The sequence below is a fragment of the Trichechus manatus genome, unplaced genomic scaffold (assembly GCF_000243295.1).
Source record: "Trichechus manatus latirostris isolate Lorelei unplaced genomic scaffold, TriManLat1.0 scaffold00097, whole genome shotgun sequence".
NCBI lineage: Eukaryota > Metazoa > Chordata > Mammalia > Sirenia > Trichechidae > Trichechus > Trichechus manatus.
Genome location: NW_004444033.1, coordinates 5886161 through 5899088, shown reverse-complemented (window position 1 = coordinate 5899088; position 12928 = coordinate 5886161). Strand labels below are relative to the sequence as shown.

The following is a 12928-nucleotide window of genomic DNA, read 5'->3' as shown; positions in this document are numbered from 1 at the left end:
AAGAGTCATCACACGAATAGATATATGCACACCCATGTTCACTGCAGCACTGTTCACAATAGCAAAAAGATGGAAACAACCTAGGTGCCCATCAATGGACGAATGGATAGACAAATTATGGTATATCCACACAATGGAATATTATGCAATGATAAAGAACAACGATGAAGCTGTGAAATATTGTGTAACATGGTGGAAGCTGGAACTTATTATGCTGAGTGAATGTAGTCACTCACAGAAGGACAAATACTGTATAAGACCAGTATTATAAGAACTCAAGAAAAGGTTTAAACACAGAAGAAAACATTCTTTGATGGTTACAGGGGTGGGGAGGGAGGAGGAGGGAAAATCACCAACTAGATAGTAGATAAGAATCATCTTAGGTGAAGAGAAGGATGGCACACACTACAGGGAAAGTCAGCACAACTGGACTAAACCAAAGCTAAGAAGTTTCCTGAATACAGTCAAATACTTTGCGAGAGAGTAGCAGGGGTAGGGGTCTGGGAACCATGCTTTCAGGGGACATCTAGGTCAACTGGTATAACAAAGCTTATTAAGAAAATGTTCTGCATCCTACTTTGATGAGTGGCGTCTGGGGTCTTAAAAGCCGGCAAGTGGCCATCTAAGATGCATCAATTGGTCCCAACCACCTGGAGTAAAGGAGAACGAAGAACACAAAAGACACAAGGAAAGTATTAGCCCAAGAGACAGAATGGGCCACATAAACCAGAGACTTCAACAGCCTGAGACCAGAAGAACTAGATGGTGCCCGGCTACCATCAATGACAATCCTGATAGGGAACACAACAGAGAGTCCCTGATGGAGCAGCAGAAGGATGGGTTACAGAACTCAAATACTAGTAAGAAGACCAGACTTAATGGTCTGACTGAGACTGGAGGTACCCTGGAAAGCACGGCCCCTGGACTCTATCAGCCCAGAACCTAAACAATTTCCAAGGCCAACTCTTCACACAAGGATTGGACTGGACTGTGGGACACAAAGTGATACTCGTTAAGAGTGTGCCTCTTAGTCAAGTAGATACAAGAGATCAAAGGGGCAGCTTCTGTCCAGAGGTGTGAGGGGAAGGCAGAGAGGGCTGGGAGCTGGTTGAATGGTCATGGGGAATCAGAGACGGAAAGGAGTGTGCTCTCACAGAATGGGGTGAGCAATTAGGGTCACATAACAATGAATGTATAAAATTTTGTATGGGAGACTAACTTGAAATGTAAACTTAATTTAAGTAAAACAATTAAAAAAAAACGTAATTAAAAAAAAGAATATTGAAGGAATTGTATTGGGTTAATTAAAATGGCCTTTTTCACTACTTTAAAGTAAAATACATTTGTTTTGAATCTAGAAAAACTTACTTGTATATCTATATGAACATCTAAAATAACTATTCCCTTTAAGAGCAGAGCCATTCTATCTTTCATATTTCCTAAATGATGTATTACTATATATATATGCGTATACGTGTAGGTGTGTGTATACACATATATATACACACACACATATAAATATATTTTAAGTAAATTAAAGTGAAATAATTTTGTTTTTTTAATTATATATCATGCTTCTCCCCAACGTGTCTGTCAGTTTGTCATACTGTGGGGGCTTGCGTGTTGCTATGATGCTGGAAGCTATGCCACTGGTATTCAGATACCAGCAGGGTTACCCATGGCGGACAGGTTTCAGCTGAGCTTCCAGACTAACATGGACTAGGAAGAAGGACCTGACAGTCTACTTCTGAAAAGAATTAGCCAGTGAGGAAACCTTACGAATAGCAGCAGAACATTGTCTGATATAGTACCGGAAGATGAGCCCCACAGGTTGGAAGGCACTCAGAAGATGACTGGGGAAGAGCTGCTTCCTCAAAGTAGAGTCGACCTTAATGGTGTCAAGTTTTCAGGACCTTCATTTGCTGATGTGGCACAACTCAAAATGAAAAGAAACAGCTGCAAACATCCATTAACAATCAGAATGTGGAATGTATGAGGTATGAAACCAGGAAAATTGGAAATCATCAAAAACGAAATGGAACGCATAAACATCGATATCCTAGGCATTAGTGAGCTGAAATGGACTGGTATTGGCCATTGTGAACCGGACAATCATATGGTCTACTATGCCAGGAATGACAAGTTGAAGAGGAATGGCGTTGCATTCATCATCAAAAAGAACATTTTAATATCTATCCTAAAGTACAACGCTGTCAGTGACAGGATATCCATACATCTACAAGGAAGACAAGTTAATAGGAATATTATTCAAATTTACGCACCAATACCACTAAGGCCAAAGATGAAGAATTTGAAGATTTTTACCAGCTTCTGCAGTCTGAAACTGATTGAACATGCAATCAGGATGCATTGATAATCACTGGTGATTGGAATGCAAAAGTTGGAAACAAAGAAGGATCGGTAGTTGGAAAACATGACCTTGGTGACAGAAACGATGTCAGAGATCCCATGACAGATTTTTGCAAGACCAATGAAAATACCTTTTCTCACCAACATAAATGGCGATTATACACACGGACCTCACCAGATGGAATACACAGGAATCAAACTGACTACATCTGTGGAAAGAGACAATGGAAAAGCTCAATAACATCAGTCAGAACAAGGCCAGGGGCAGACTGCGGAACAGACCATCGATTGCTGATATGCAAGTTCAAGTTGAAACTGAAGAAAATTAGAACAAGTTCACAAGAGCCAAAGTACAACTTTGAGTATATCCCACCTGAATTTAGAGACCATCTCAAGAAAAGATTTGACACATTGAACACTAATGACCAAAGATGACATGAGCTGTGGAATGACATCAAGGACATCATACATGAAGAAAGCAAGAGGTCATTAAAAAGACAGGAAAGAAAGAAAAGACGAAAATGGATGTCAGAAGAGACTCTGAAACTTGCTCTTGAACGTCGAGTATCTAAAGCAAAAGGAAGAAATGATGAAGTAAAAGAACTAAACAGAAGATTTCAAAAGGTGGCTCGAGAAGACAAAGTAAAGTATTATAATGACATGTGCAAAGAGCTGGAGATAGAAAATCAAAAGGGAAGAACACCCTTGGCATTTCTCAAGCTGAAAGAACTGAAGAAAAAATTCAAGCCTCTAGTTGCAATCGTGAAGGATTCTACGGGGAAAACATTATATGGCACGGGAAGCATCAAAAGAAGATGAAAGGAATACACAGTCACCATACCAGAAAGAACTGGTCAATGTTCAACCATTTCAAGAGGTCGCGTATAGTCAAGAATCGATGGTACTGAAGGAGGAAGTCCAAGCTGCACTGAAGGCACTGGCAAAAAAACAAGATTCCAGGAATTGATGGAATATCAACTAAGATATTTCAGTAAACAGATGCAGTGCTGCAAGCGTTCACTCATCTATGCCAAGAAATTTGGAGACAGCTGCCTGGCCAAATGACTAGACGACATCCATATTTGTGCCTATTCAAAGAAAGGTGATCCAACAGAAAGTGGAAATTATAGAACAATATCATTAATATCACACATTTTGCTGAAAATCATTCAAAAGTGGTTGCAACAGTACATCGACAGAGAACTGCCAGAAATTCAAGCTGGATTCAGAAGAGGATGTGGAACAAGAGATATAACAGCTGATGTCAGATGGGTCTTGGCTGAAAGCAGAGAATACCAGAAAGTTGTTTACCTGTGTTTTGCTGACTATGTGAAGGAATTTGACTGTGTGGGCTGTAACAAATTATGGATAACATTTTGAAGAATGGGAAGTTCAGAACACTTAATTGTGTTCATGGAGAACTTGTATGTGGACCAAGAGGCAATCGTTCGAACAGAACAAGAGGATACTGCATGGTTTAAAGTCAGGAAAGATGTGTGTCAGGGTTGTATTCTTTCACTATACTTATTCAATCTGTATGCTGAGCAAATAATTTGAGAAGCTGGACTGTATGAAGGAGAATAAGACATAAGGATTGGAAAACTCATTAACAACCTGCGATATGCAGATGACAAAACCTTGCTTGCTGAAGGTAAAGAGGACTGGAAGTACTTACTGATAAAGATCAAAGACTATGGCCTTCAGTATGGATTGCACTTCAACATAAAGAAAACAAAAATCCTCACAACTCCATTAGTAAGCAATATTATGATAAACGGAGAAGAGACTGAAGTTGTCAAGGATTTCATTTTACTTGGATCCACAATCAACACCCATGGAAGCAGCAGTCAGGAAATCAAATGGCACCTTGTATTGGGCAAATCTGCTGCAAAAGATCTCTTTAAAGTGTTAAAAAGTAAAGATGTCACCTTAAAGACTAAGGTGCGCCTGACCCAAGCCATGGTGTTTTCAATCGACTCATACACATGTGAAAGCTGGACAATTAATAAGGAAGACTGAGGAAGAACTGATACCTTTGAATTATGGTGTTCACGAAGAATACTAAATATACCATAGACTGCCAGAAGAAAGAACAAGTCTGTCTTAGAAGAAATACAGTCAGAATGCTCCTTAGAAGCAGTCTCACGTACTTTGGACATGTTATTAGGAGGGATCAGACCCTGGGGAAGGACATCATGCTTGGTAAAGTAGAGGTTCAGCGAAAAAGAGGAAGACCCTCAACAAGATGGACTGACAAATTGGCTGCAACAATGGGCTCAAGCGTAACAGTGACTGTGAGGATGGCGCAGGACTGGGCAATATTTTGTTCTATTGTACACAGGGTTGCTATGAGTCGGAACTGACTGGATGGCACCTAACAATAACAACAACAACAACAAACTTTGTAACACTTGCCCGAACAGGGCAGAGGCCAGGCTGAGAAGAAACAGTTACTTTCAAGTCATTCCTGTTACTTCCAAGTTGATTCTGATCTTGAATTGTAACCTGTTACTTCCCTAATAAACTCCATAATCCTGAGTATGTTCTGTGAGTTCTGTGTGGCCACTGCAATGAATTATCGAACCCAGCAGAGAACGAGAGTGCCATGGGAGGGATATCTGGTGTCAGAATTGGTAAAAAGGCTGGACAGTGTGGGTATGTCTGACCTCTCCCTCCTAAGAATCAACTTTGTGCTGATGGTGATCTTGATTCTCCTTCCCCCTCATGAAGCTAGAGGACCTCTGGCGTCATTCCATTTTTACACTACTATTACTGAATGTTTTAATCAGGGACTCAATAGATGAATCCTGATCAAAAAGGCAGAAATATGGAATAGAATTTCAAATTCTTAGGGAATCCAGATTTACTGGACCTATTGAGACTGGAGGAATCCCTGAATCTACTGCCCTGTGAAAATCTTTAAACCTTGATCTGAAACTATTCCCTGAAGTCATCTTTACACTAAACAACAGTTTAGCTAAATTAATAAAGAATGTTCATCAGGAGCACTGTGCTCTTTTAAAGAATTGTCTATTTATCTGTATGAGATCAAACTGACAATAGTAACACTAAAGAACAGACGACAAGGTTGGGGGCAGGGAGTTTAAGTCAATAATGGTGAAACAATATGGGTAGACATAGTGAGAATGGTGACACAATGTGAAGAACGTAACCAATGTCATTGAACTGTACATGCAGAAATTGTTGAATGGGTGTATGTTCTACTGTGTATATTTTCACAAAAATAAAATATTAAAAAAATAACAGAAACATCATCAAAATAATCTGTAATTTTCAGCACTAGTTTTAAAATAATTATTAATTACATTCTAAGTATTACTTACAACATATGGATACTGTAAAAATAGAATGAATGGTTATCTACCAACACTCAGCTTCAGAAGGAGAACATTAGTATTACCTTTGAAGCCCCCTGTAAGCCCTGCCTCAAAACAACTCTCCTGAATTTGGTATTTCTCATTCCCTGGCTTTTCTCCAGCATTAGCTTCTCATTTAACTTACCTCACATATCTACTCACTAAGAGCAAGTATATGTGTCACATCTTTAAAAATAAGACATAAATTCTACAGCCTATGATTCATACCGTTAATGAATTAAGAATCTAGGTAGGGTAACAGGAATATAAACCCACCACTATCATAACCCATTCAAGGAATACAAAAGGTTAAGTGGGCACACCAAGGGAAGTTCCACTTCTGCTTCAGGTGGTCAAGAAAGACTTCAGAAAGGAAGCAAGGCTTGAAATGAGTTTTTAAAGAATAAGCAGCCATTTACTAGGGAAAAGCTGGTATGGGGTTCAGGAAAGGGGGTTGAGGGTGTTAATTCCAAACAGGGGAAACAACATTGCCAAAGCACAAAGGTAAGAGAGTTGAATAATTTCAGCAACTACAAGTATGGCTGGCACATAAAGTTAGGAGGTGAGCTGGAAAAGAGGTTGGGCACCAAATTATGAGAAGCTTGGAGTTTAAACTCAAGAAACTGAGGCAGATAAATTGCTCTATCATGTCGATGATGATGATTTTCACATCCCTGTATCCATGCCCTTTGATAGTGCCCGCCACCATACACTGACTCAGGTCAATGAAAAAATAACAAAGTTGTGGCTTGCTCATGTCTACTTTGTTGTCCTTGTATCCTGATTCTTCCATGAGAAGAAACCCTTGCTAGCCTAACTGAAGGTAAGCATCTACATATAACGGGTCAAGTAGTCTCAGCTGAAGCCATCCTAGACAGCCAGCTGACCCCAGACATGAGTGTCAAAACCAAAAGACCAACGAGTCCAACTTGTAGAACTGTGAGCATAATAAGTGCTTATTACTACATGGCACTAAGGTTTTGTGGGTATTTATAACGCAGCAACAGAACTGAAAATAGGGGCTGAAGCTAACAGTACTGTATTAAGCAGAAGTGTCACATGATTAGGTATTTTTTTTAAGGACTGTGCTGGTGAATGGAGAATAGATGAGAATTCACAATGGAAACAAAAAAGTTTAAGAAACCATGAAGCTGGAATTTCTGCCATGAGGAACAGGCAGGAAAGGACATCTGAAATGCAGTAGTGGGTGCTAGAGCTGTTAGAATGCGGGCACTAATTAGACACACTCAATGAAGGAGAGACAGAATTTGAGGATGAATCCTAGCTTATTGCAAGAATAATTATAGATGCAATCAACCTAGATTTAAAACACTTTAGGAGAATAAGTTAGGTATTTTTAAAAATCTGTTATTGTTTTTGTTAAGGGTGGAAATAATCACTTTAGAAAATGGTACTTCAACATTGGAAAGGAAAGGCCGTTTTTACATTCCTAGGGCAATAGACAGAAATCAGAATTTTAAGATATCTTTAAAAGGATAAAAATTACACAAATGATTAATCCCTGGAGCACACCCATTAAGCAAGAACCTAGTTTCCTAAGATTAAAGACACAGCACCAGATATTTCTGAAATGGCCTTCCTAGAGTAAAATCAGTGCGTTTTGAATTATGTCTCCTCCCCTCCCCCATTTGTTGCTGTTACTGTTTCAGTATAGTTTATTTTTCACCTTATGATCTGAAACAGCTTAGATGGAAGTTGCAATAAAAAAGCTTTATAAAGATTGAAAAAATATTAATTAATGTTAATTAATTAATATTCACTTTATTCCAGTCTATCATCATGCACTTATTTAATTCAAAGCCGCAAACCAAGCCATAGCTGTCTCTTGTTCACTATGGAAATGCATTACATATATATGTACAGAAAGATAAACATGCATACATAGATATAATTTTAATCAAAAATAAAATACAAATCTTTTATGAAAACTGATATATAGGGAGGTAGTGAGGGGTCAGAACATCAACAGCATTTTTTTTTAGAGGAAAACAAAATAAGATGAATGCTCAAAATAAGAGTAGAGGTGATAGGGACATGAGAAAGACATAGATGGTTACATAGTTACATTTCCATGATAAAGTAGTTAAAAAACAAAATATTATTAGAATGTCCATTTCTATTTATGTCTATAAAATAGATTTGTTAGTGAACCAGCAGTTGAAGAACCAGGTATAGAAGGTGGAATACAAGGGTACTTAAGGCAAACTTGTTCACCACAAATTCTGCTACCACTGCTGATAGACATTAAAAGAAGTATACAAATTACCCAGATAAAGAAGTAGACATCCTTCTTTCATAATACAACCGTATGAAAAGTCTGAGAACTTGCCTCTTTCTCAGTGTCTCTGGAGATACATGTCCACTGGTTCTCCTTCACACTGTACGCCCAGAAGTCAGCAAGATCTTGTGTTCCATCCCAGCCACCAAACAAATAAACGGTCTCTATGAAAATTAGAAAAATACGTGTAAAAAAATAAACTTAGGCACAAAAAAAGCACGGGCACCCAGACGTAGCCAGTGGTTCCTGAGATCTTTTAAAAGGATACATCTAAATAAACTTAAAAATTAGATTTTTAAACTGGTAATCTTCCAAAATATATACTAAAGTAGTACTTCCTAAACTTGAATACATGGGCAGATTGCTGCAGAACCACTATCCGCAGAGATTTGTAAAAATACAGATAACTAGGAGGCATTCCCCGAGATTCTGATTGCACAGGTCTCTGGTGGACAAGAAGAATCTGTATTTTTAAAAGTATCCTAGGTGAATCTGATGGGCCGCCAGTTTAGGTGTTTCTGTATTAGGCCATGAAATGCTGACATTATTACTACTTTCTTAATAACGCACCTTCACATTGCAGGAAATAGAAACAAACAAACAAAAAAAAAACTCAAACCCATGGCTGTTCAGTCAATTCTGACTCATCATGACCCCATTTGTTACAGAATAGAACTGCTCCATAGGGTTTTCTTGGCTGTAATCTTTATAGAAGCAGATTGATAGGCCTTTCTTCCGTGACGCTGCTGGGTGGGTTTGAACCACCAACCTTCAGGGTTGTAGCCTATTACAAACCACCTGCACCATCCAGGGACCTCTGAGCCCCAGAAAACAGTGTCAAAGTATAACATAGAGACATTTAGCTACTTCTGAAAAAACTTCACATGAAAACTGGTTTCTCACTTTTGCAATATCAAAAACAATGGTTAAAGCTAGCTGTAAGTTAAAGATAGATACGTATCTTAAGAATGAAGGATTGCACAGCCCTGGTGTTCCCATGGAAATTGAGGGAATTTTTTGCAAATATATTGTGGTGGCTTTAACTCCTCAGAAATCAATCTTTAAGTGATTCTAGGCATCTTCAGAATTTGGTCTCTGCTGACCCTGAAATATCTATTAAGTTCATAGGCTTTATCACAGTGACAAAACTGATTTATTACTCAGTGAATAAACCAAACCAAAACCAAACCCACTGCTGTTGAGCTGATTCTGACTCATAGCATCCTTACAGGACAGAGTAGAACTGTAGAACTACTCCATAGGGTTTCCAAGGAGCGTCTGGTAGATTCGAACTGTCAACCTTTTGGTTAGCAGCCAAACGCTTAACCACTGCGCCCCTAGGGCTGCACTCAGTGAATAGTGAGTGTTTAGATATAGCGATGTGCATCACCGATCCTTCTTTTTCATACAGTAATAGAAACTTTCCTTTCTTTAAATACTGTCTGACTTTGTACATTTCTTATGCCTACTGGCTACACAGGCCCACCAGTTTTTTTTTTTTTTAAATAAATAAGACACTTCAGGAAAACTATAAAGCCATCTACTCTCTAACTGGCATGACCTAGACATGTACATCTGGCAACTGTCATCTGAATTATATGTCACCATAAAGGGTTACAATTCAAAATACACTTGAAAATACTGTAATACACTTAAGAAATCTTTCACCACTCACAGAGTTGAGCTGTATTCTAACAGATTTTTGCCATATTTTCACATAAATTTCAAACTTAGTGAATTTTCTAAGTGAAACTTCTAGTCTGTTCCTCAAAAGTTTGAAGAAATCAAAACACTTCACTGTTCTTTGAATTAGGACAGACCACCGGGGCAGGACTAAGTCTAGTACTAACTGGGTGATCAAGCACAGGCCATTTAACCTCCCTGAGTCTTAGTCTTTTCATTTACAAAACGCTCACTGTTGTGCTAAAGTTCTTCAAAAATAAGTTATATGAAAATATCCTGGAAGCTGTCAAGTATGAACGGCATTTCTACCTTTAAAACACAAAATACAACAAATACTTTGTAGATACTAAGTACCACAAATGCAATAAATACAATATCATACCTGATACTATGTCTAACATACTACCTAGAACACTGTTGGTACTGTTTGTGAAATAATGGCAATTACTTTAAACTATTAAAAGCCTGTCATATCTCAGAATTATAAAATAATCCACTATTATTAGTTAAGTAACATTCTGTTTCCCGAATGGCACACAGAAATGCCCAGACCCTTATAATTCTACAGAAAAAAAAAGTAAAGACTTTTCATCTGGCTTGAAAATTACTTGCCAACGCCTCACCAGAAAGGCAATTAACCCTGTTAAATTCTGAACCCCTGTGAGGGAGGGGTATATAACTAAAATAGCAATAGCAATTGACCTTTTGTTTTGTACTGTTTCTGGGCACCCTCTGGATAAGGTTACTCTGGTTCATTAACTTTAATAACCCTTCTTCTTGGGCTCTGGGTTCTCAATGTTCTTTCTGAAAAGCAGGTCTCTTTGTGAGCATAAATTCTCACAGCAAAGAAAACCCCGCATTTCCACAACAGCCTCATTGATAGCTGAGCAAAATAAAATCTGGCACCGAGCAGGCTCCCAATGGAATTAAGCCAAGATGTCATTCCTGCTCAGGAAAGCTTTGTGGTCCCACTTGAAGTTTAATAGTAAAACTGAATGAACTGGATGGAAACAGGACATTCTGATGTACCTGAATGAAAATGCAGAATAAATTTTTAAAATGAAATCATCTAATCACTTAAGTTAAAACATTCAGGGTGAACTATTATCTAGAAACAAATACCAGCAAAAGTATTATTTAACTTATAAAGAATATTAAAGATCTTTAAAAATTATGGAAATAATTGAAGAAGAAAACTGCAGAGAGAAGGAAGGAAGAGGAAAAGAGAAAGGAGAAAGCATTAATGTTTCTAATAAGGCTGGCCTCCTGGCTGTCCAGTCTCATGCTTTCAGGTTGACAACAATCCGCGTACACACCTGGGGCAGTACAATCCTCCTCAAACAGCAGCCTTTTCTCTGAATTTTTTCTTAAAGGAGCACAGACTAACAGGGGCTGTGTATTTCTCCTAGCACTCAGAGGATTGTTTATTCAACATTTTTTGTGTACTTATCTGAGTTGGCAGGCCACTTTAGAGAATAAAAAGAAAGAAGACATGGTCCCTATCCTCAAGGAGCTTACAATCAAGAATATAAAACACGGACATAAATCACCATAATGCAAGGCAGACTAAGTGTCATAAAGAGGTAAAATGCAGAGACAGAAAGGGCCACATAAACCAGAGTCTTCATCAGCCTGAGACCAGAAGAACTAGATGGTGCCCAGCTACCACCAATGACCTCCCTAACAGGGAACACAACTGAGAGTACCAGATTGAGCAGGAGAAGGGTGGGGTGCAGCACTCGAATTCTAGTAAGAAGAGCAGACTTCATGGTCTGACTGAGACTGGAGGAACCCTGGAAAGCATGGCCCCTGGATTCTCTATCATCCCAGAACTAAAACAATTTCCGAGGCCAACTCTTCACACAGTGATTGGACTGGACTGTGGGACATAAAGTGATACTCGTGAGGAGTGTGCCTCTTAGCTCAAGGAGATACAAGAGACTAAATAGGCAGCTTCTGTCCAGAGGTGAGATGGGAAGGCAGAGAGGGTTGGGAGCTGGTTGAATGGACATGGGGAATCAGGGGTGGAAAGGAGGAGGGTGCTGTCACAGTATGGGGAGAGCAATTAGAGTCACATAACAATGTATGTATAAATTTTTGTATGAGAAAAAATAAAAAAGAGGTAAAAAGTACCAATGGGGCCAAAAGAGGGAAAGGACAATACCTGGTTGACAGGACTAGGGAAAGGTTTTATGATGGCAATGGCATTTATCCTATGCATATGAATGTGGCTTTGTATTCTGGTAGGCAGAATAGGGGACAGAGAAAAGGATTTTTCAAGCAGAGTGAAAAGTGGGAACAAAAGTATAGAAACAGAAGAACACACACAAAAAGTGTTTTAAGAGACAGGAACTCTAAAGTTAGGCAGATCTTGGCCAGAATCCTGGCTCCACCACTACAACTGTGTGAGCACCTTAACCATTGGTTTCCTAATCTCTAAAATGGGACTCGTAACCTACTCACACCTACTGGGAAATTAAATTAAATAATGCATGTAAAGTGATTAAAACTGTGTGATGAATAAATGAATTGTTTAATTTAAAAGAACACATAAGACAGCAGGTAGAGAGATTAGGCTAGAGAGACAGGTAGTGGCCAGATCACAGAAGGGGTTAAATGGCAAGATAAGGACTTTGAACTTAACTCCACAGACAGTGGAATAACTACTGACAGTTTTAAGCAGCGGTGTGACAAGCTAAGATCTGACCTTGCAGAATACAGGATCGAATGAAAAGGAGCCAGAGAAGAGAGGGATTGGAAGTAAAGTGATCAATAATAGCCTATGTTCAGAATGTCAACCAATTTCATTCTAAAAGACAAAAACTAAAATTCAACCATATTCTTTCGTGCAGGTATTTTTGGAACCAGTACCAAGTAAACCCTAGAGCTACTTACCCCCAACAGTACCAGTCTACATAAAAATAAGGTAGAAATGTTAACACATTAGCGTCTTCACACTACTTTGCACAAAGAAACAGCCTTTTATTTTATGCACCCAACCGCAATAGTCATCCATCTACTCTGATTCTTAAGGGTAGATCAGAGTATGCTGATTATATAATCCTCCACAAGATGGCACACTGTCTATTTTTGTAATTAAATCAGTTTTTCCACTTTGTATAACAGTATAGAATGCATAGACACTATGCACTGACATGTCTAGGCCCAAAACTTAGACAAAATTCATGTGTCAAAAAGA

General features: G+C 38.6%; 1 protein-coding gene across 7 annotated transcripts in view; it reads right to left on the bottom strand.

The window, feature by feature from the left end:
* Positions 1-12928, bottom strand: part of MKLN1 (muskelin 1) — a 343250-nt gene that overhangs the window by 58326 nt on the left and 271996 nt on the right. For all 7 annotated transcript variants that reach the window (XM_004382685.1, XM_023737113.1, XM_004382684.2 and 4 more), the window contains one exon: positions 8098-8210. In XM_004382685.1, coding sequence (XP_004382742.1) covers positions 8098-8210 — 113 coding nt within the window. The remainder of the gene's footprint in view (positions 1-8097; positions 8211-12928) is intronic.